Source organism: Carettochelys insculpta, chromosome 1 (genome assembly GCF_033958435.1).
Source record: "Carettochelys insculpta isolate YL-2023 chromosome 1, ASM3395843v1, whole genome shotgun sequence".
Classification (NCBI taxonomy): domain Eukaryota; kingdom Metazoa; phylum Chordata; order Testudines; family Carettochelyidae; genus Carettochelys; species Carettochelys insculpta.
Window position 1 is genome coordinate 311,513,192 of NC_134137.1, and position 23,041 is coordinate 311,536,232.

The following is a 23,041-nucleotide window of genomic DNA, read 5'->3' on the forward strand; positions in this document are numbered from 1 at the left end:
TTCCTCTAACTATTTAATATGCTTCAATTTTCTGACCCGTTACACTGTGGGTCACCTCAGTGCATGTGCAATGCTCCCAACTTGTAAAAATGTTAGTTTCTTTTTTTATAGTGCCTTTCAACCAAGATGCCAAAGCACTTCACCCTCACATTAACCAATAGATCACAATATCCCGTCGGAGAGTTAAATAAAGGGGTTAGTATAGTCAATCACATACTCTGTCCAACCAAGAGCAGGAATATTTTGGTTTCTTAGTAACATTCATATACTCAAGTATCAGAGGGGTAGCCGTGTTAGTCTGGATCTGTAGAGCAACGAAGGGTCCTGTGGCACCTTATAGACTAACAGAAAAGTTTAGAGCATGAGCTTTCGTGAGTTAACTCACTTCTTCAGATGCATCTGAAGAAGTGAGTTAACTCACGAAAGCTCATGCTCTAAACTTTTCTGTTAGTCTATAAGGTGCCACAGGACCCTTCGTTATTCATATACTCAGTGTCTCTACATCAAGAGCTATATGTCATTCACGCTCTAGATACACATTAACTAACCTTTATCTCTCTCCTGCTTGTTTTTACCAATATCTAATTTACATGTAACAACGATCTGATCAAACATATTTTTTCGTGGACAAAGAACAGTTCAACTATTCGCTTTTCATCTGGTGTAAATCAGTGTTACTCCTTTGGTGTCAATGGACCTACAGCAATTTACACTAGTTATGAAGCTATCCCTTGGCATCTAGAAAAAGAACAATGGCAGAAAAGGCTTAGGACTGATCTGTCTCTACATCCCCATTCAGAGTTCGCTTGTGTGAAGTTTTGAATAGGACACAATGTTTTCTGAAACTTAACGTGGTAGTTTTTTTCTGTGTCACATCTATGTTATATGCAGTGTTGTTGTAGTCACCTCAGGCCCAAGATATTAGAGAGACAAAATGGGTGAGGTAATGTCTTTTACAGAATCTACACCTGTTGGCAAGAGAGAGAGGGCACCTCTATATTACATAATTTTGCAGCATTTCTCTTGGCACCTTTACAGGTAAAATGTTTTTGATCGGACATTTCTTTCAGTGGAGAAAATTGGTAAGAACTTATATATACATCATATGTGAAAAGGTTGTTCTCCTTTAAATATCTAACACCACGAGCAAACAGGATAAAAAAAAATCAGTTATAGGATACAGTCAGTCCCAGTCCAGGATTACAACTGAAAAACCTACACTAACAAAAGGAGAGTTTTTTCTGTAATTACTAAGGTACATAAACACACTGATTCTTGGAAAATGTTTTCTAGATAGAAACTACTCCCCTACAGATTTTTTATTTGATTTGTTTTGCTGTACATTATATTTTGCTTCTCCATTAAAAGGACTTTTTTGTTTTATTTTTATTTATTCAGAAGTATAAGTACAAAATTTTAGCGATCCATCTGATAGAGAGAGAGATTTAAATAAACTCAGCCGACAGGATTTGAACTGAAAAATAACGCAGATTCTGTATCCATTAGGTCCACACATTAGATTAATATTTTGGGACCAAATCTTCCTGCCTCTCATAATTAAACAAAAAAAAAGGGGGGCGGGGGCACACAGGAGGGAGCCAGAGGAGAGGAAAGCCTTGCAGAAAATCACCCACATTAGAACTAGAGTTTGACATGTACACTTCCCTTAGCCCTCTACTTTAACCATCCCACTGCACGTCAAATGTAACAGGCACTTTTGAGTGCTTGCAACATGCACATCTTGTAGATCCCTGGCCATTTCACAGCCATCTGTGCCTTATATCTCAAAATCAGCTCCATTGTCCCCTCTTCTGCTCTCTGACTCTTTAGTACTTTGAGGTTCTAATGTAGCCTTGCTGTCAGGGTCTCCTCTAAGCACTGTTGTTCTGGTATAAGTCCTAAGAATTGAGGAGCTCTGCACATAAATTAAAGGTCTCAGGATCTCTCTGCTTTTTGTTGGATTGGTTGCTGGTGAGAGGGGAAAAAAGACATATAAGACATACTGAAAAAGAGACATATAAGTCACTAAAATTCATGGAATCATCTAGCAACCATATCCTACCAAAAACAACGTAAAAAAACACTCTTTTGTTTGAGAGATGCAAAGCTTAAACTAACTGAATAGTAACAGAGTGGTAGCCATGTTAATCTGCACTCCAACAAAACAAAACAACTGAAATGGAGCACTTTAAAGAGTAACAAAATGATTTATTCAGTAAGGAGCTTTCTTGGGACAGAGCCACTTCATCAGATCAGTCTGTATTGGAAATGTGATTGATCTGAAGAAGTGGATCTGTCCCATGAAAACTCATCACCGAATAAATCATTTTTGTTAGTCTTTAAAGTGCCACATTTCTGCTGTTTTGTTTTGTTAAACTAACTGAGGCGTTAACAGATCAGGAGAATGGTTATGGTGTTGCAACACTGGTTTGTGATACAGCTTGAACCTCTCTAGTCCAGCATCTCTGAAACTGGTGCCAAATGAGAGAATTTCCTGGACCACAAGAGGTCAATATCATCTAACAGCATTGCCAACACTTCCACTGCTTACCAGGCTCTTAGAAGACATTTAGGGATAAATTAGAGCTACATAACAGCACAGAACACCGAGAGACAAACTTTATGGGAACACGGGCAACTTGGCCACACCCATGATAAAGCAAACATCCAGCTAACTAAAATCACGATGGATGTTGCTGGATAAGGGTGTGTGGATTAGTGAGGTTCAATGTTTATTAGGGGATATATGAGGTTTATATGAGGATATATGAGGAATCAGGTTTAGAAAAGAGAAGCGTTTTATTCACACAAATAGCTTCACAATCAACAGTGAGAAGAAAAGGAATTATGGGGAAGTACAAAAGGCATTCAGTAAGTTTGACTTTGGGCTTGTCTATACTACAGTACTAGGTCAACCGACAGCCATTGCAGAAAGTAAATCAGCTGTTGGTGTCCAGGCTACCTTCCTTCTGCTGATAGTACATATCCTCACCAGATTAAAGTGGGGCATTGTGGGGCACTGACAGCCATGTGGGGCTCACAGTTGGAACCCTCCCACCACCTAGGGGCTGACAGCTTGAATTGTGTGCCCAGTCCGGGGCTCAATTTGGAGCAAGGAACCTACCAGCAGTGAAACTGACATTCTTATCAGTTTCACTGATGGAATTTCACGTTCTGTCTCCACTGTCAAACTCAGCCCCCTTTCAACCTAAAATGCTGGACAATGTGATGATATCAAACCTGGACCACCACACACACACCCTGACCCAAAGCTGACGTGCATTCCTCACTTTGTGATATAAGTGAAATCAGTTAGGCGTAGAATTACATTATGGTTGTGGATGCAGGTATCCAGGGCTCATTTCTGCAGTTATAATACAAGTGCAGGTAAACGTTCTGCATCTAGAACACAGCAAAATTGCAGAGAGCTGATTTATATCTGCTGATATGGGATGATTATCTGTGGTTCATTTTTGCAGCTATGGATGCAGATACAGATACAAATTTTGTATCCACACAGGGCTGTTAAGAATTACCATCTATTTGCAATGAAACAACAATCTCTGGTGAGACTGGAAAAGAGGGAAAAATTCTTACTTAACAGGATTGAAAGACTTTTTGCTTCGATCCGACTGAGACTGTTCAATGGCAACTATCTCATTTGAGGCATCCACCTATAGTTAAACGGAAATAAAAGTTTCAAGCACACAGATGAAAATATGACAGGTTAAAGTTTGAAAACATTAATTTTCTCACAAATAAATGTAAAGGGTTGTAATGACAACAGACCCAAAGACAAAATGCAAATCAATCAAATATTTAACCTCTCTCTCAGTTCCTGTTGAACAACATGTATAGCAACATAAGAATTGCCACCTGTTCAGAGCAGTGTTTCACTAGTCCGGACTCATGTATCCTACTGTGGTTAATAAGTAATAGGCATTTCAAATGAAGGTCTAAAGCAGAGGTTGGCAATTCCTGGCACGTGCCACTGGGCACACAAGCAAATTTCGAGTGGTATGTGGTGGGATCTCCAGCCCTGCCCCTCCTCCCCCATTCAGCATGGAGTGGGACCAGGACCCCTGCTGGAGCACCAGGATGTGGTGTGGGTCCATGTCCAGAGCCCCACTGCTTAACCCGGGCCGGAGTGCAGCCTGGTGTGTAGAGCTCGGCTTCGAGCACAGGGCCCCAGCCAAGGTGCAGAACCCTCTGCTGCAGAATCTCCACCCTGCCACAGTGTTCCCACTCCACTGTGTCATGGGGCTGAGTCTGGAGCACAGGAGCCAGTCTCAGGGTATGGGGCCCCCTGCTGGGGCATGGGGCCAGAGCACAGGACTGGGGTGCAGGGTCTCTGCTGCAGAGTTCCAACCCCTCCATGTGGTCCCTGCCCCACCAGAGCACATGGCTGAGACCCAAGGTGTGGGGCCAGGACCATAGCCAAGCCCCCACCCACCCCACCCCTTAAGTGCAGGGCCGTACTTCCAGGAGCACAGGGACTCCACACACCTTTTAAAAGTATCATTGGCACTGGGGCCACACATAGAGGTGAAAAGGTCAAATTCTGGCACTCCGCCTCATAGGTTCTGACCCCTGGTCTAAAGCCTCCATCATGGACAATTTTGCAATAATATGGCAAGGGAAAATTTTCTTGCTGATCCCAAGTTGTTAAGGATTTATTTATGTCCTGAAGCATAAGAGGGGATAACTTTTATGAATATTTATACTAGCCAGGGGACTCCAGACATGTATAAATCTTTCCCCAATTCCATCAAGCTTTTATTTTTTTCCCCAATACTACCATGTGACAAGGAGTTCCGCCAGTTAACTATGCGTCAGAATTCTAAGATCATGAAGCAAATCAAAGTTCTTAACTATGCTGTAAAAATACCAACACAAACATTTCAAATTGCTACTGTCTTCTGGTAAATAAAACCTAGTGCAAATCTTTGTGGCAGAGGGGAAGGGGAGTATAAGAACATGGCCATACACAAAAGCATCTGAGGATGAGAGATGAAATTTTGGTTCCGATTTTGCCAGTTGGAGAGAGCTCAGCTACATTTCATTGATTCAGCTATCTGCCATAATTTACAGATAACCTCCCCTTCAGCTTTGTAGAAATTCTTCTCTAAACTATAATTCCACACCAAACCCTTGAACCCTCCCTCTCACCCCTGCACTGTTTGTGTATATGTTAATCCCCATAACTCAAATGGTTAAAAATGACTTATTTAGTCCTGCTGTTTGTAGATTATCTGAGAATAGAATTGAATTTTTGCCACTTTTGCAAATGACTTGTTTCAATTAGTCCTTGTTCATGATGTGCAATTGACTACCTAAGTTACATGGTGACATCTGCATTCCCTGATTGGATGACAATCTTTAAGAGGAGGGAAATCAGTGTTATAACAGCTGTGCAAATTTTACACTCCTCAGCACACAAATGCAGAAGAATCTCACTATTTGCACACATCCCAATGAACAAAATCGTTGCTCATTCTATCAGTCACCAAAAGAACTAACTTAAGGTGGCCCTCACCAAGATTGCAATGGCATTTTGTATTATTCCGCCTGCTCCGTTGACAATCACATACTTGTAATGAAGAAAAATTAAAAGCACATGGAGTCTTACCTTAATTCCAAAAGTTTTCAAGTAAAACTTTTCAATAGATTTCAGCCCCAAGTGAGTTTGGACATACTTTGGATTCCCAACAACACTAATGTGGACTGTGATCTGGAAATGGTTCTTCTTCTGGCATACAAAAGCATCATCTGTTGTTGAAAAATTAAATCCTTTGTCTGTGACGATGTGGCATCCTACATCAGGGCTATGAAAAACAGGAATATGGAGCACATACAGTTAACAATCATACATTTCAGTGACAAATCCTGCCCATGTTGCTTTAGGTAGAGTTAAATAAATAGGGTGACCATCCATCCCATATTGGGTGGGATGGTCCTGTATTTGGGACGCCAAAAAGGCGTCCCGACTTATTATTTAAAAGGGACCAACTGTCCCATATTTAGGCCCTCAGGGGTTGAGGATCAAGGCCAGGAGTGCCCGTGGCCTCCGCTTCCCTGGGACCGAGGAGGGATTCCAGCTCCCCGGGGCTTGGTGGAGGGACAGGGAGATATTGTCACCTTATAAATAAATCCACTTCCTGCTAATGAAATGAATGTGGGATTATATTATATGTAATCTCAAACAATAGATCTAGATATACTTGGCTTTTATCTTCATAGGGGTAGGAATGGGAATTCTTTAAAAATTGATGTGTTATTCTACTCTGGCACCTTACATATACAAAAGTTAAGTGTGGGAAAGCTGAACACAATTCTTGCTTACAATTTAAATTTTATATATAAAGCACTTTCCCCCTGAAAAAAATATATATATATTCCCAGAGCTCAAAAAGCACCACTAGAAGTAACAGAGATGAAAATGCTTTCTACTGATGTGCATAAATGAGCATAGTAGACCTCTTGCCTGTGCCAGAATTCCCACAACCAAACACTTCTACGGTAGCTGTTGGGGTGGGCAGGGTTTTACTCAGGCCAAGCATATGACAACTGACATGGTGACACATACACTCAGGAACAATTTCTGTCATGAAACACTGGTTCGGAGTGCGGTGCTGCATTCACAAAGTAATGGAACCCCATTCTACTGATTGGAAAGGATAACAGACAAGCTGGAGAGCACATCAGGCAAAAGGATCAAAAGATCTCTTCCAGAAGGAGCTGGTGAATTAGCCATCCAATGATTGCAGTCTGCTGATTGAAGTAATTGATAAGCTTGAAGTAACAGGAGTATATAGAAAATATTCCTGAAATGAAGAATGACTTTCTTCATTAATGACGGATTTGATGATAATGACCAAATTACAATATGGAACTCCTCATTAGCACAGCCAAAACTAATCTATTCATTTGTTCATTATAGGTTGGAAGGATTTCATATAAAGATCTTAGAAAAGATTGATAAATACAATTATTTTGTATCAACTTTAATCATGGATTTTTTTGGTGTGGAGAGCAAAGCTAAACAGGCTTCATAAACTACCATATTGCTTCTGAATTTGCTTTTTTATTAAATGTAGGTCATAATAATGAGTAGATCAGATCTTAAAAGCTTCTTTGCTGAAGAAACGCCTTAAGCCTCTATATAAATTTAGAAATTTCATCTCTGTAAGGGCAATGGCAATTTATAAACTGCCAATTTTCTGAACACTTCAGTGAAATGCTCCCGGAATGCAGGAGAGGAGGGGAGAGATCTGGACCATGGCCCAGTCATTCACTCGACATCAGAACACCTCTGCTGGAGTTGCTAGCAAACCCAACATTATTTAAACAAAAAAGCAGTAAAGTAGCACTTTAAAGACTAACAAAATAATTTATTAGGTGAGCTTGTGTGGAACAGACCCACTTCTTCAGACCATAGCCATGCCAGAACAGACTCAATATTTAAGGCACAAAGAACCAAAAATAGTAATCAAGGTTGACAAATCAGGAAAAATTATCAAGGTGAGCAAATCAGAGAGTAGAGGGGCAGGGGGCGGGGTGGGGGAGACGAGTTAGATTAAGCCAAATATGCAAAAGAGCCCTTATAATGACCCAGAAAATTCGCATCCTGGTTCAAACCATGTGTTAATTTGTCAAACTGGAATATAAAAGAGAGTTCAGCAGCCTCTCTTTCAAGGCTGTTGTGAAAATTCCTCAGACTTTTAAGTCAGCAACAGAATGGCCCACTCCATTAAAATGTTGGCTGAGCACAATACGCTAATATATTTATGGCTGACCTGGAATAACAATTCCTCAGCTCTTGTTCCCTATTACCCCTCCTCTGCTTAAGACACATTGATGACATCTTTATGATTTGGACCCATGGTACAGAAACTCTAGAAGAATTCCACAGAGACTTTAACAATCTGCACCCCACCATCAAGTTATGCTTCGATTACTCCATGCGAGAAATACATTTGGTGGACACTACACTACAAATCAAGGATGGCCTGATCAGTACCACACTCTACCAGAAACCTGCTGATCGCTATACTTACCTACATGCTTCTAGTTTCCATCCTGCACACTTAACTAGATACATTGTTTACAGTCAAACCCTTAGGTACAATCACATTTGCTCTGATCCAACTGACAAGAGACCAAAAACTACAATGAATTACCCACCAGGAGAAATTAAAGAACAAATCGACAGGGCCAGACAAATACCCAGAGACCAGCTACTCCAAGATAGGCCTAAAAAAGCCAAGAACAGAACACCACTGGTCATTACCTACAGCCCCCAACTCAAACCACTGCAATGCATTATTACAGACCTACAACCTATCCTTAATCAGGATGCCACACTCCAGAAGGCCCTAGGTGACAGGCCTGTTCTCTCCCACAGACAACCTCCCAACCTTATGAGGATTCTCACCAACAGCCACAGTCTGTGCCGCAGGAACACCAGTCCTGGAACTTTTCCTTGCAACAAAGCCCGCTGCCAGCTTTGTCCATATATCTATTCTGGAGATACCAACTGTGGACCTAACCAGGTTATTCACAGAATCACGGGCACATTCTCATGTTCCTCAACTAACATTAAATATGCCATCATGTGCCAACAACGTCCAGATGTTTTGTATATTGGACAGACTTCAAACTCTCTTAGACAAAGCGTTAAGGGGAACAAAACAGACATAAAAACACTCCTGATCCACAAACCAGTCAGCCAACATTTTAATGGACTGGGCCATTCTGTTAAAGACTTAAAAGTCTGTGTTTCACTGAAGAGGAATTTTCATAACAGTCTTGAAAGAGAGACTGCTGAACTCTTTTTTATATTCAAATTCAACACATTAACAAGTGGTTTGAACTGGGATGAGAATTTCCTGGGTCATTATAGGGGCTCTTCTGCATACTTGGCTTAATCTAATTCTTGACTCCCCCCCAGTTCCCTCTACTCCCTGATTTGCTCACCTTGATAATTTTTTTTCCTGATTTGTCAACCTTGATTACTATTTTTGGTTCTCTGTGCCTTAAATATTGAGTCTGTTCTGGCATGGATATGGTCTGAAGAAGTTGGTCTGTCCCACAAAAGCTCACCTAATAAATTATTTTGTTTGTCTTTAAAGTGCTACTTTACTGTTTTTTTGTTTTGATAGTGTATAGACTAGCATAGCTTTCTCTCTGTTACTATCCAACATTATTTCTTTCACAGCACTGGAAGGGACTCTGTGTGCATGCAGTGGCTCAAAGTGTATGGAAGGGAAAGCGGTCCCATACCTCTTTTCCCCATTCCTGAGCCACAGAGTTAAATCACAGACTGAAAGCCTCACCTTTCAAGGCCTCCACACAAGGAGCAGCCACCTGAGGAATGAGGCCATTTCTAGTGCCTGGATTAACAATGCCTTACACATCACTTTATGAACATAGCTGTAGACAAATCCTTTAGCAGCAGCAGAAAATTAAATAAATACAGTGCAAGTGCTGGAGAGTTTATTTGATGGATTTAAATGTTTAAAGGGTGTTTTAAACAAGTTTGCTCTAGAAAATAAACAGATTAGAGTTTCTTTAAATACAGAATTCCGTTTCTCCTAAATAAATACTGAATTACTTTTCCACCTTCTAATTTTCATACTTGTAGCTAGGCATAACTAATAAACCAATATATTCTCATTTTCTTGATTTGAAATCTCTGGGCAGCTTCATAATGAAGGTAAAATAAAATTGAGGTATGCATTTCACAGATCACATGAGCCTAAGATTATGCAAACTGGATTCCTGTATTTAGGGCGATTGATTTCTCAGAAATATACACTGGCAGTGATTCTGGAAAAACACAGGCACATATGTTTATCTTTAATTTCAATGTAGCTATTCATGTGTGTAATGCAACTACTAATATATACAACATTAACCACATGCTTAAGTGTTTCCAGGGTCACTCCCTGATTTTATTTTAATTAGTATTTATGTTGTGACTACTGAAGGCTGAAAAATTAACACTCAGTGGTCAGAATTTTCAGAAATAGATAACAATTTTTGGTATTGAGGTTGAGATACTGTAAAGAGACTTTAAGTTCTGAAAGTGCTGAGCATCCACTCTATGAAAACTTCGGCCCCTTTAAAGGATTTCAGATAAGATATCTCCAGACCAAGGATCCCAAAAATCAGCACTTACTTTTGAAAAGCTTAACTATAGCGTTAGCTGAAATTTGAGAAGTTTTTATATAGAAACATGACAAAGCGGAACAGCTCAGATTTAAATTTTCACAGAAGAGAGGAATTTTCAAATCTAAACTTCTAGTTCCAACTCCACTGAGCTTTTATAACTAGAGCAAATTGGAACGTGAGACAACACTTTTCAGAATGGAATCCCACCTGCTATAAACTGCAAAAGGTGATAATATCAAAAGATTAAGAGGAAAATGGTATTTTTGTTTCCTTAGAAACAAAATTACAGCACTCTCAAAAAGGCAACAGTAACTATTTTTAGGATCAATAACTATTTATGTAGATGTTGCAGTGATAATGTTCTTTTGACACAAACAGGATATATCATCATCAAGCAGAGAAATTCTGTACACTAATCATAATTACAGTACCTCTTAGGATGAAGATTATTAACATAGACCTGTATAAAAAAGGATGATCCCCTAAAATAGTATTAAAATCCATTTTCCAAATAATGGTAATTATTTATTTGGTTATGTACTTTTATGGTAATCACAGTATTCATTCCTTGACATAAAATGCACCAAAAAAGTACATCTAGAACATCAGTTTTAAGTTTTAAACAAAAAGGGGATTGAATTGCTGATAGGATTACTGCCTGGACACAGAGTGCAACACCTCTGATTGACAGCAGAAATGTAGCCATCGATCAAAAGTTGATGCGTAATAGAGTGGATGTGGCAGGCCACTTCTTTGGGGAGAGGTATCCATGTCACTATCACCTCTTCAAACTGACTGGGACTACGTCTACATGTGCCCCAAACTTCGAAATGGCCATTTGCGTGGCCATTTCGAAGTTTGGGGCACATGTAGACACGGCCTGGGAGACTTGCTGGCTTTCCCAGTAAAAGCACTGAGATTTGAAAGTGAGAGATAGGGTACATCTACGCTTATGGGAAGACTGATGTGTTGGCAGTCGATCTTCAGTGGTTCAGTTTAGCATGCCTAGTGGGGATGTACTAAAGTGCACTGTCAGGGTGCAACCTGGTATTCCTGGCAGCCATGAGGAGTAAGGGAAGTCAACTGGAGAGTTTCTCTGTCAAACTCCTGCTCTGTGGACAGCAGCAAAAATCAGTATCAGATACATCTACTTCAACTATGCGATTCCCATAGCTGGATTTGTGTATTTAAAATTGATTTTATCTCCTAGTGTAGACCAGGCCTTATTCAACTACTGGCTCACCCTTAAGCCTGTCCTTTCAGGATGGGATTGTGTAAAAACAGCAAAAAAGCAAAACAAAAATACCTCATTGTTCTGCTACAGTGTTACATGTGCACAAATTGAAAAGACTGTATTCAGGGCCAAACATTATGCACCTGAATTAACCTTTTTTTTTTTTGAAAGTGTTCTTTTTGCTAAGTTGTTGGGTTTTTTTCTTGTTTTTTTTTTTTTTTTTAATATTTTTGGAAGGGGAGAGGATGGTGGAGGAAAACACACACTAACCCTATCACTTCAAGGCTTCTCTTCAGCTAACAGTAACTAATTGCTTACTTGAGCCCTTGGGGGTAAACAAGCCAACATGGAAGGGTCTCTTAGAAAGAGAAAAAGAATGACGAGGTTCTCTGAACAAATACGAGAACACTGAAAACTAGGGGATGGAGAGGCGGACTGAACTTGGAGTGACCTTTCCCAAGGTGGTGGGTTGCTACTGGGGAGAGGTTTTCCCCCTTGTGTTGTTGCTGCTGAAAAAGTCTGTTTCACAACTATGTGTCTGTGTGAGCAAACCCTAATGCAGGTGCACTGTATTAAAACCTTGTAGCACAGGTTATAAGAACCTATGCAGCAATAACAAGTAACAAATATAACTACTTTAAGAGGGCCTTTGTAAGCCACAGGAAGGTGATGTTTCTTGTTCCAATCTGTTTTGCCAAAAGGAGAAGAAAAATCATATAGATATAAGTCAGGTTGGAAGTGTTCTCATGCCTGAATCCACCTGATCACGGCTATTTCTATATTAGGGAAATAAGTCCATTTCAGATACACAATTCTAGCTATGGCATTTGCGTAACTTGAACGGATGTATCGGAAATCGACTTATTTCCCTAGTATGGAACTAGTCTCTAGTACTCTTCCATCCACGTCTCTTACTCCATGCAAGAGCATGAAGTACAGCGATCGCATGCTGACCCCAGAGAGATCAATTTTGCATGTTTTTACCAGACGCGCAAAGTCAAACTCTGGAAGATCAACCCAGACCAGGCTGATCTTCATGGAAATATAGACATACCCGTAGGGTCCATCTGCTGTGTTTTAAAAAATAAAAAAATCTATCAGAACACTTGGCATGAATATCCAGACATTCCTAAAAAACGGTCATCAGAGCTCCCTGCAACTTCATCCTCACGTCTCGCTCTCACTTTTTCCCCCCCTCCAGTTCCAGTCTGAGAACTGCCTATACCATGCATTTCAGCAGGTCAATACAACGGAAAAGCAAATGCAAGTGAAAATATTCATGCTTACAGCTTTTCGTAATTATAGTTAAATAACTTGCTCCACTGAGAGGTTTGGTAGGGTTGCCATGTCAGAGCCTGGTAACATTTGTCCACAGCAGCTACATTCTGTTCATCGCTGTCATAGTCTTGCACCTCAGTGGCACAATCCTTTGCCGTCACTGTGAAGAGTCAAAAGTGACAGTTCATTGGCTACATGCCAGGGCCAGCTAGTAACACTGCAGAAAACAGCAAATAACATGGTGTAAAAGTTTGTCAGCTAAACATTGTAATGTTTGACATCATTTTGTGACAAGATCTGGCGAAGCAGAAACATCAGAATGATCAATTCTCACTCCCACAAAAATCTTAAAATAAAAAAATCCAACAGTCCAAATTAATGAGTATTTAGTTCCATAGTCAAAAAAGCAACATTCAGCAATTCAAACAGGGTGTCCATTCACTGCTTATAATGAGAAATATCCCAGATTGCTAATTACATCAGCTTGAAGTAGCCAGGGTCACTACTGATGGGTGAAATACCACACATCAAAAAGACTGAGGAGCACTTCATATAGGAGACAAATAAATGGAGTGCAGTCTGCATTAGAGAGTACACTACAGTAAGCAAGCAATCTAGGAATCCTGACATGGCCTGAGGCAGCAAAGTGTGACAGAAAGAGGACAGCGTTGTTGAAATAATTGCAGCCCAGAGCCCCTAGCTGCTATAACTGTGTTTCTGACAGACAGCTGGGTGAACACTACAAACAATGTTCTCTGTTTACTCATTTTGATTTTTAAACCAATTTTCTTCTGCCATATTTGAGCGCCTTGCATGTCACAATCCACTAACACTGAGCCACTGTGTTTTACTGAAATAAATGTTTGCCCAGAGCCAATTTCAAAGCTGTATCACCATTATTAAAACCCAACATTTTAAATTCACACAGGCAAGAATCCATAACCAACTACAAGTTTATCCATCAGGCACTGTAGTAATAATACCATGTGACCCATCTGACCAATCACAATTTACCAACACGGATCAAACAACTGATATTTAAAAAATGGTCTCTGATCAATCCCTGTCCTACCAGATAAAAACTACTCTAGAAGTTCATCTAATATTTTCAAATAACTTGTAAATCTGAAGGAGTGACAGGCTTCTCATTATGCAGTATTACTGTAGCCATTTCAGCCCCAGGTTATTCAAGAGACAAGAGGGCTGAGGTAATATCTTTTATTGGACCAACTTCTGTTGAAGAGGAACACCATCTTTCAAGCTACACTGAGCTCTTCTTCATGTCTGAGAAATGTACAGAAATGGCACATTTGTAAGTTCTCACAGATGATATGCCAGCTGGGGAAAAAAAGGCTTTAATTAATCAGATAAATTGTTCTTTGAGAATTATCTGTTCAGTCACATATGGCATCATATATCAGTGGATCCAATGCTGTAGAAGCCCAATAAAAGTCTTTTTGTATACATAGAGAATATTATAGACTCAGCATTCCCATCTTGATAAAACCCTGAATTACATTAATATTGGGGAGGGGGAACAATAAAGAGCTTTTTCAGAACCCCATATGGATACCTTTTACAGAAGCTGTAAACAACTGTGAAATCAGATGGTTGGTGACGCTGAAATGTATTTTCATCCTTCACTCCAGCCCCGACACATGTTAATCTGCCCCAAGTTGGTTTCCATGTCCTACTAAACTTTGCATTCACAAGGTCAGTACAGAATTCCCTATGAACCACAGTTTCACACATTTAAAGAGGACAGAACCATTTGGCTGAAGAGTAAACTGTGGGTGTGAACATTAGAAGCTGCCTCTGTAACCTGCATGACTAGAGTGTTCCTCACTTTTGAAAAACCAGGAAATTGCTTGAAGGCACCTGTCCCCACCCTATCATATTTAATTATCAGCACTAGGGTAACTGTTAAAATGTCTTCGTGGGTCAATAATACGTAACACTTACCTTGCTGAGTGGAGTTTGTCCATGGTGGAGAATCGGTGGCATGTTCTAACAATTGAGAGTGCCTTTTCTTTTTGGCTGATGCCAGGGACATGCTTTAAAAATACATTGTACATTATTATTTCACAGAACAGCTTAAGCTGTAAGGTAACACAAATGCTGGATTCTAACAGTATTTTTACCTCAAGTCTGATTTTGTTTTATTTAACTGAATGAAGTGACTTGTGCTTTCGAGTGTTAATTACCAGCATTCTTTTTATTCCATGTCACCAAGGAATTCACCCTTCTCAATGCAAGCTGTATGCCCTCAGCACACCACAGAGATTGCCTGCCATATGTCCTCCAAGGCCAGGGGCTGCCCTGCTCCAGGAAGTGTTGGGGCTGCTCGCCATCCGCCCTTCCCCCTATGCTCAGGCCAGGGAAGGCTGAGGGCACACACAGCCCACTCTCCTGCATTTGCTCACTTTGGGGCCACACGCTACCTGCTGGGGCAGAAGTGATCTGCCTCTACAGTGTGTGGGCACATTTGGTTTACGTGGAGTCCTGGAGAGCAGAGGTGGGATGCGGGGGCTTAGTTCCTTCAGCCCTAGATTCATTCACTGTCTATGACTCTCAACCTTATTCTTGAATGTTTTTAGTCAGATTGGGGCAAGCATGTTCCTGCCTGCATGGATAAGGACACAGTTTATTTACAGTGATTTTGCTGCATAAGGAGGAAGGAATATGATGAAGACCTCTTGAAGGTGTTTGCATCTCTTGTGTAGATGAAGTCTAGCTCCACACTGGGAGGAGGGAAAGGGACAGGTCTAGAGATATGCCACTATACACATCCTTGAGACTTTTTATGTGCCAGCTATACAGGCATAGGGGAGAGGGTTATAGGCTAAAATAGCTTCCAGTTGACAGCCTGGGAGATGGCTAACTTTTCCCTGTGCCCACCAACATATTTTGATTAGGCACTGGAGGTAAAGGGTTTTGCCTAATCTCTATTCGTTTTGTTATTAAACACCCAATATATTTGGGTGGCTGAACACTACTACATCAAGTATATGATGCAGTAGAAGGAGCTGGCTTTCTTCATGCTTTGTGTCACACTGTTAACTCATGAAAATAAAACCACTCAAAGGAGGGCTGTAAAATATGGCAGCTATTTCAGCCATCCCAGCTACTCATTAGCTTGCAATCTCTCTAACCTTTTAAGTTCTTATCAAAATTGAATTGCTTTTGATTTTAATCAGACTTTTAATCTATACAATACAGAACAATAGCTGATAAGAATTCCATGAATGTCTGAACAGAGCCACCGTGTGGAGAAACTTGCACCCACAGGTATTTTTTCTAAACCATATCGGTCTTAAGAACAGAAGCGGGTCTTCACCCACAAAAGCTTATGCTCCAAATATCTGTTAGTCTATAAGGTGCCACAGGACTTCTTGTTGTTCACTTTTCCTTTGTGTATCTGCCTTCCTTCCCACACAGGGCCATCCCTGGTGGGGAATGGGGACAGGAGCAATCACCCCTCCCCCCACCACACACTCTAGGTGCAGGGCCTGGGGCAACCCCATTGCCCCAGGCATCACCTCTTCCCCCCCAACTTCACCCCTTCCCCAAGCCCCACCCTTGCTCCGCCCCCACCCCACCTTTTCCTGTCCCTGCTCTGTCTCCTCCCACCCCTCTTACCCTTTCACCAAAGACCCCCCCCCCCACAGGAGCTGCATGACCCAGGGGATTACCAGAGGGTCTAGCAGAGGGAGGCAGCATGGGTCAGTCCCTCCTCCCCAGCCCCACACTCACCAACACCCTGGAGCAAGTCAGCACCCTGCTCCATTCTGCTGCCACCTCACAGCCAGGACACTCGCTTCACCATGGCAACAGGAAGTGGAGCACCCTGCCCTCAGCCCATGCCCCACTGTGAAGCAGAGCTGGGAGATGGTGGTGGAGCATTGCAGGCTGCTGCGTACATCACTCTGCTTCTTGCCACTGCAATGAGTGTGGGGGGCAGAGGGGCCAACCCCCTGCTGCCTTTCCATGCCAGCCTTCCCCAAGTAATCCCCTTGGCCACTCTAGACTCCCTGTATGTGGGACTGTCCATTCATAGGACAGTTGGGGGTAGCTGCTGTAAGACCCGCCCCTAAAGTAGGGGGCCTGGAGTAGCCTACCCAAACCATCCTATGAATGGGACAACTCTGGCCCTGTGTAATAGAATTAGACTAGAATACCTTACCCAGAACTATGATAGGTCCTTGGCTGAAGGTAGGAATAATTTAAACCCAAACAGCTGGAGGATGTAGGAGTATTCCAGGGAGAAACGGCATTATCTGGCTTGACACAGCAGTCTTGGAGAATGCCACAGGGTTGGCCATTGGTGCTCACATCAAAGAAACTTTCAGGGTACCTACAAGGAAACGTGTCGGGTGCCCCCACCGAAGGGACAGAAAGTGGCGGCCGCAGTCCAGTGGGCCCTGCAGCATCATGATGTAAAGCTGCCAGGAACAGCAAATGAAACAGTTCAATCATAGAGAAGAGTAACAGAGAGGTGGCCATGTTAGGCTATATTCTAACAAAACAAACCAGCAGTCATGTAGCGCTTTAAAGGCTAACAGAATAATTTAATTAGGTGATGAGCTTTCATGGGACAGACCCACTTCTTCAGAGCATCACCTATTAAATTGCTTTGTTAGTCTTTAAAGCACTACATGTCTGCTGGTTTGTTTCATAAAGAGAAGAATGCTAATAGTACAGTAAGATTAGAACTCACACAACCCAACCTTCAGCTGTGGCGGCGAGTATGGTTCTGATCCTGAATCTGGTGGGGACTCTGGTAACTGGCTTTGCCTGGAAATGAAAGCATCGTTTTCATCTCGCTATGAAAAGAAATGCACAATGACCATAAGCCAATCTTTGACCACCTAAAACCACATGAGTAATTCACAGCATATGGACCTGGTAGCCTAAAAGGCTTGGCCTGCCTATAAAAATATAAAATTCCCCCTCTCTCTAGACTCTGAGTGGGAGATGACCAATATCCTCATCAGCAGAATGTATCAGCTTCAGACAATTTGTTCTGACTTATGCTTCACCATCCAGAACTTCAGTGCTGTGGAAATCAAGAGGCACAAACTAGGGATAGCAGAGAGGAAGGAACATAGGACACAATGGAAGGGGATGCAATTTGTGTTTGTCAGATTAAAATACAAATTGGAGCTAGGCCCTTGTAAGCTCACCAGGGAAGAGGGAGTTCAGGGAAGGGTTTCCAGGCAAGACTTGGGCTTGCTCAACCCCCCGACCTCTCCACAATCTCTTGACTCATTTTTCATCCCCATGTAATTTTTCAGCTCAGTTAGGAAGCCCTTAATAGGGGGAGGCAGAGCAGGAACTGGTAGCTTTTTTTTAAGCATGCAGCCCTGCTGAGGTCAAAGTACAAAAGCCAGTGACCTTATAATTTAAGACTAGCTATTCATACCATGCATTACACCCCACCTCCACTTTGTTCAACATATGGGCTAGCTGCTCAGAACAGCCTTGGGGCCTATGGCTGCCTTTTAGAAATCTGACTAAACAACTAAAATGCATTACAAATGATGGTTTTTGTTAAGTGCAGAGCCATGCAAGCCAGACTCTGACATCACATTATGTTAAAGCTGCCTGTTGCCAGTATCATGTTATGTTCTCCTCTTTACTTCCCAGGCACAAAGCTATATAGCCCAATGGATAAATCCCAATATATGCCCTGTTAATGGATAACTAGATGCACCTTTCTCCCCACAGATAATTCTCATCTCCAACAATCGTTAATGCTCAACAAGGCAGTCAGTTTTTGCACCAACTCCGTTTAATAAATCACCTTTTGAACTCCCGGTTTCTTGGTTAGAGTGATGAGTTAAGCATCATTGTACAACTGTAAGGAAGCAATTATGCACTCAGCAATGACTCAAAATAGTTTGGACATCAGAACCTTGACAGCCTACTACTGGCTTGGAGCTACAGAGAGTGCTCTGGGATCTGTAACCTCCTAGAGAGGAGGCATCATAGATAAATGGAAGGAAATTCTGCTGTAGAGGACTCTGAGAAAGTCTGAGTTCTTTGCATAACTTTCTGATTTGAAATGTCACCACTGAGAGATGTTTGTAGACTGTTTCCTTTTAGTCACATAAGCTTATTTTATTGATGAAGTTATTTGGTTTATTTGTAGTTTCATTTCAAGTTCAGAGCAGTTGTCAAGGGAGAGCTAAAGAACACGGTGCAAAGCATGGCTCAGAGCTTGAGAAAGAAGCTACCCATCTATCTCCCTTCGGCGAGCCAGTGTCTCACAGCTCACTTACAAAACCAATTTTTCCTCCCTAAGGGAAATAAGAGCTGTGTGTGTGACCCACTGGACAGTGTATGATGTGTCCCCGTGTGCCCAGTCAGCATGGCCTATATTCCAGCTCTCAGCTGGAGAGGTTGGCTCTTCTTTTCAAGCTTTTGTTTCAAGAAGCCTGCAACTTCCCTCCTATCTACTGCATGCATGTTTCCTGGTTTCAAACACTGCCTCATGTATCCACCTAGTTTCTGTTTAGATTAAAATATTTCAAATGAAAGTCCAACAATATATTTTAAACATTCTCAGAGGAGGCTAATAAATAGTCATTGAAGGAGGAAGAAAACTAGATTCAAGTTGAAAAAACTACCACTTTGTGTTTTAAGAAAAAAATATATATTTGAAATGAACTTGTATCAGAACTTGGTACAACCACTACATATCCACTTGGGGAACAAAATCTCAACATTTTACTTTTCACTCCCTCCCCCACCTTTAGCCTTTACTATGGAAAATGGTTGGAAAAAACTACAAATTGCTTCAGCTTCACTATGCAAAAGGAGAAAAGTGGAACTTCCACGGCACTCATTATTTTAATAGGAACTTGGTAAGCTTGTACAATAAATTCTTTCATATCCAGCATTCTATCATCTAGAACTCTCAAATAACTGGCATTTTAACCATAGGTAAATTTTAGTTACATTTCCCATAAATACAGTATAGTGAAAATAAATACAAACAAATACAGTAAATGCATTGTAAGTTTACAGTGTACAGTACTACTGTTGCTGGTAAATAAAGCACTCTGCATACTTTTTCATTTGTTTCTTAATATCTAATCTTGTTTTTCTTTAGTGTTATGCATTCCTAGGTATACCTCATGATTATCGAGAATATTTCAATATCCGGCAACCTCCTGGTGCTGGAGCTACTGGATATGAAAGAGTTTACTGTACTTTTTGTTTTTCCCTGCACTGCTCCTAAAGATCATTTAAAAATGTAAGTTTGGTTTTCACAGTCACTGCACTATGCATGATGTTTGCTGTATTACGCTGCCTCTACACTACAGAGTTATTTCGAATACGATATTTTGAAACAGGTATTTTGAAATATCTTACTTTGAAGTAATACTGCTACGCACAAAATGTATATTGAAATAGCACCCAGCTATTTTAAAATAGCATTTCCTGGCACACAGCACGACTATTTTTCAAAATAATGCCACTGGACGCAATTATGGCTTATTTCAAAATAACACTATTCCTCTTGCAATGAGGCTTACTGATTTCGAAATGACACACTCACTGTTTCCAATTTATTCCAAAATAGTTTGTGTGTAGTGTAGACGTTAGCAAAGTTATTTCAAAATAACGGCTATTATCTTGAAATAACTGTAGTGTAGACATAGCCCCAGTGCTGTTTCCTTGCTCCTTCTTAATAACATGAGTATCCTCATTTAAAAAAAAAAAACAGAAAAATTACATTAATTTATTTCTTCAAACAGAATTGTGTATAATTTTCTTTTCCCTATATTTTAAATATGCCAGGGCTCTTTATGTGGATTTATATGGGTTTTGCCATAAGATTTTATTTTTTCTGGTTTTTATGCTTCAGTACAGAGAACTGTAATTGTAGTTATAGAAATCTGACTAGTTATTGAACTGACAATATAATGAGAAAACATTGTGATAGTTCATTATGGTTAAAATATGTTAAGCCTCAAAAGCTTATACATTTTATTTTTATTTTATTTTACATGTTATTTTGCACATAAATATCTAAGTTACATATTTATATAGCAGTTACCTACAGGTATAGAATAATGTATCTGTTATAGATTAGTGATGGTAGTAGATATGTTGTAGATTTTTTTTCTATTTAATATCTTACCTGGCAAGGCAATGTTGTTATGAGAAGTGAAACTCTCATTTTGAAGGAGATTTAATAATCTGTAATCTGGTTCTTTCTATATGCTTAGCAAATAAAAACTAAGACCATAAATACCCAAGTAGATCAGTGCTTATATTTTTATTTTTATTTTCCTGTGAGCTGAGATAAAGTTTTTCATAATTCATGATTGAAAATGAGTCAGTAATAACCTACTCTTGATGGGCAGGCCCAACGGGTAGTGGTCAATGGCTCAATATCTGGATGGCGGTCTGTTTCAAGTGGAGTGCCGCAAGGCTCGGTTCTGGGGCTGGTGTTATTCAACATCTTTATTAATGACCTGGATGAGGGACTGGGTTGCACCCTCAGCAAGTTTGCGGATGACACAAAACTAGAGGGAAAGGTAGATTCATTGGAGGGTAGAGAGAGAATCCAGAGGGACCTGGCTAAATTGGAGGATTGGGCGAAAAGAAATCTGATGCGGTTCAATAAGGAGAAGTGTAGAGTCCTGCACCTGGGGTGGAAGAATCCCAAACATTGTTACAGGCTGGGGACCGACTGGCTCAGCAGCAGCATGATGGAAAGGGACCTACGGGTTATGGTGGATGAAAGGCTGGATATGAGTAAACAGTGTGCCCTTGTAGCCAAGAAAGCTAACACCATACTGGGGTGCATTAGGAGGAGCATTTCGAGCAGATCTAGATAAATAGTTATTCCTCTTTATTCGGCACTGGTGAGGCCACATCTGGAATATTGTGTCCAGTTTTGGGACCCCCAGTATAAAAAGGATGTGGATTTGCTAGAGCAGGTTCAGCGAAGGGCAACAAAAATGATTAAGGGTCTGGAGCACAAGACCTATGATGATAGGCTGGGGGATTGGGGCTTGTTTAGTTTACAGAAGAGAAGACTTAGAGGTGATTTAATAGCAGACTTCAACTTCCTGAAGGGGAGCTCTAAAGAGGAGGGTGAGAAACTGTTCTCAGTGGTGTCAGATGGCAGAACAAGGAGTAATGGTCAGAAGTTGAAGAGGGAGAGGTGTAGGTTAGATATTGGGAAAAACTTCTTCACCAGGCGGGTGGTAAAGCATTGGAATGCGTTGCCTAGAGAGGTGGTGGATTCTCCATCCCTTGAGGTTTTTAAGTCCCAGCTGGACAAGGTCCTGGCTGGGATGACTTAGTAGGGGTTGATCCTGCTTGAAGCAGGGGGCTGGACTAGATGACCTCCTGAGGTCCCTTCCAGCCCTATGATTCTGTGATTATAAATCTGTGCTGTGCATGAATATGCCCAGAATGAGAATGTGAGGTTTTATGCACCCTTCTCCGACAAACATTCTTTGAGCATGTGTTGGCAGGTTTCAGGCATTGAATATTATTATTTTGTATTTAATGACAAATATCTGCCAGTTTTAAGGTCTGATAGATTTGTGGTCCATAGTAAATTTGCAGTCCTATCCCTGGTATCCCTTCCCCTCCTCACCCCCACTCATTCTTTCTTCCTTCCCTCACTGCTATATAAACCCTAGATTCTGTTTTCCACTCCATTCATCTGAGGAAGTGGGTTTTACCCATGAAAGTTCAGCTCATGTAGTCTCAGGGGTCACATGGCTGCTTGTTATTTTTGAAGCTGCAGACTGAGGCTTTTTAATCTACTGTGCTTCATAAGAAAATCATTTCAGTTACCATTTCCCACTTTTTTTTCAAGCCATATAGCTTTAAGAAAGGATCAGGGCTCCTGCTTGATCAAGTTACTGTCTGCAGAACACAGATTCGAATGGGACTTCAGGGGTGATTGTGTTCAGACGGTAGCAGTGTCAGGATAACAGAACCCAACAAGTGTGTTAACTAGATCTGTTCTCATTGCTAATACTTACAAGGCTCCAAATTCCAAGTCACTGCCAAGGAATTCTTCTAACATACTTGTATCCACCATAGCATTCTCCAGAGCTCCATGCACATCTTGTCCTTCAGTTAAAAACAAAGAAAGCTTGATGTTCAGGCCACAGTTCCCGCAAATCCTAATATACGCCACACTTCAACACATGCAAATACCTGTTTTCTCATGTGTACAAAAGACAACCACATTGCCTCGTCTTCAGATAAAACTCATGATAGAAGCACTACATTTTCATGCGTAAATCTAGCTCAACGGCTGCATCTACACTAGAAAAAGCCAGACCTTTTTCGAAAAAAACCCATGGACTGGCTACACAC

At 41.0% G+C, this 23,041-nt stretch overlaps 1 protein-coding gene across 1 annotated transcript in view; it reads right to left on the reverse strand.

Annotated features, from left to right (window-relative positions):
* MYRFL (myelin regulatory factor like) overlaps nucleotides 1-23,041 on the reverse strand; it is a 77,883-nt gene that overhangs the window by 40,450 nt on the left and 14,392 nt on the right. The window contains exons 2-8 of the mRNA XM_075004093.1: nucleotides 22,702-22,792; nucleotides 17,403-17,479; nucleotides 16,869-17,127; nucleotides 14,648-14,739; nucleotides 12,695-12,845; nucleotides 5,630-5,825; nucleotides 3,598-3,674 (exon numbers count right to left, since the gene is read on the reverse strand). Of these exons, the coding sequence (XP_074860194.1) occupies nucleotides 3,598-3,674; nucleotides 5,630-5,825; nucleotides 12,695-12,845; nucleotides 14,648-14,739; nucleotides 16,869-17,127; nucleotides 17,403-17,479; nucleotides 22,702-22,792 (943 nt within the window). The remainder of the gene's footprint in view (nucleotides 1-3,597; nucleotides 3,675-5,629; nucleotides 5,826-12,694; nucleotides 12,846-14,647; nucleotides 14,740-16,868; nucleotides 17,128-17,402; nucleotides 17,480-22,701; nucleotides 22,793-23,041) is intronic.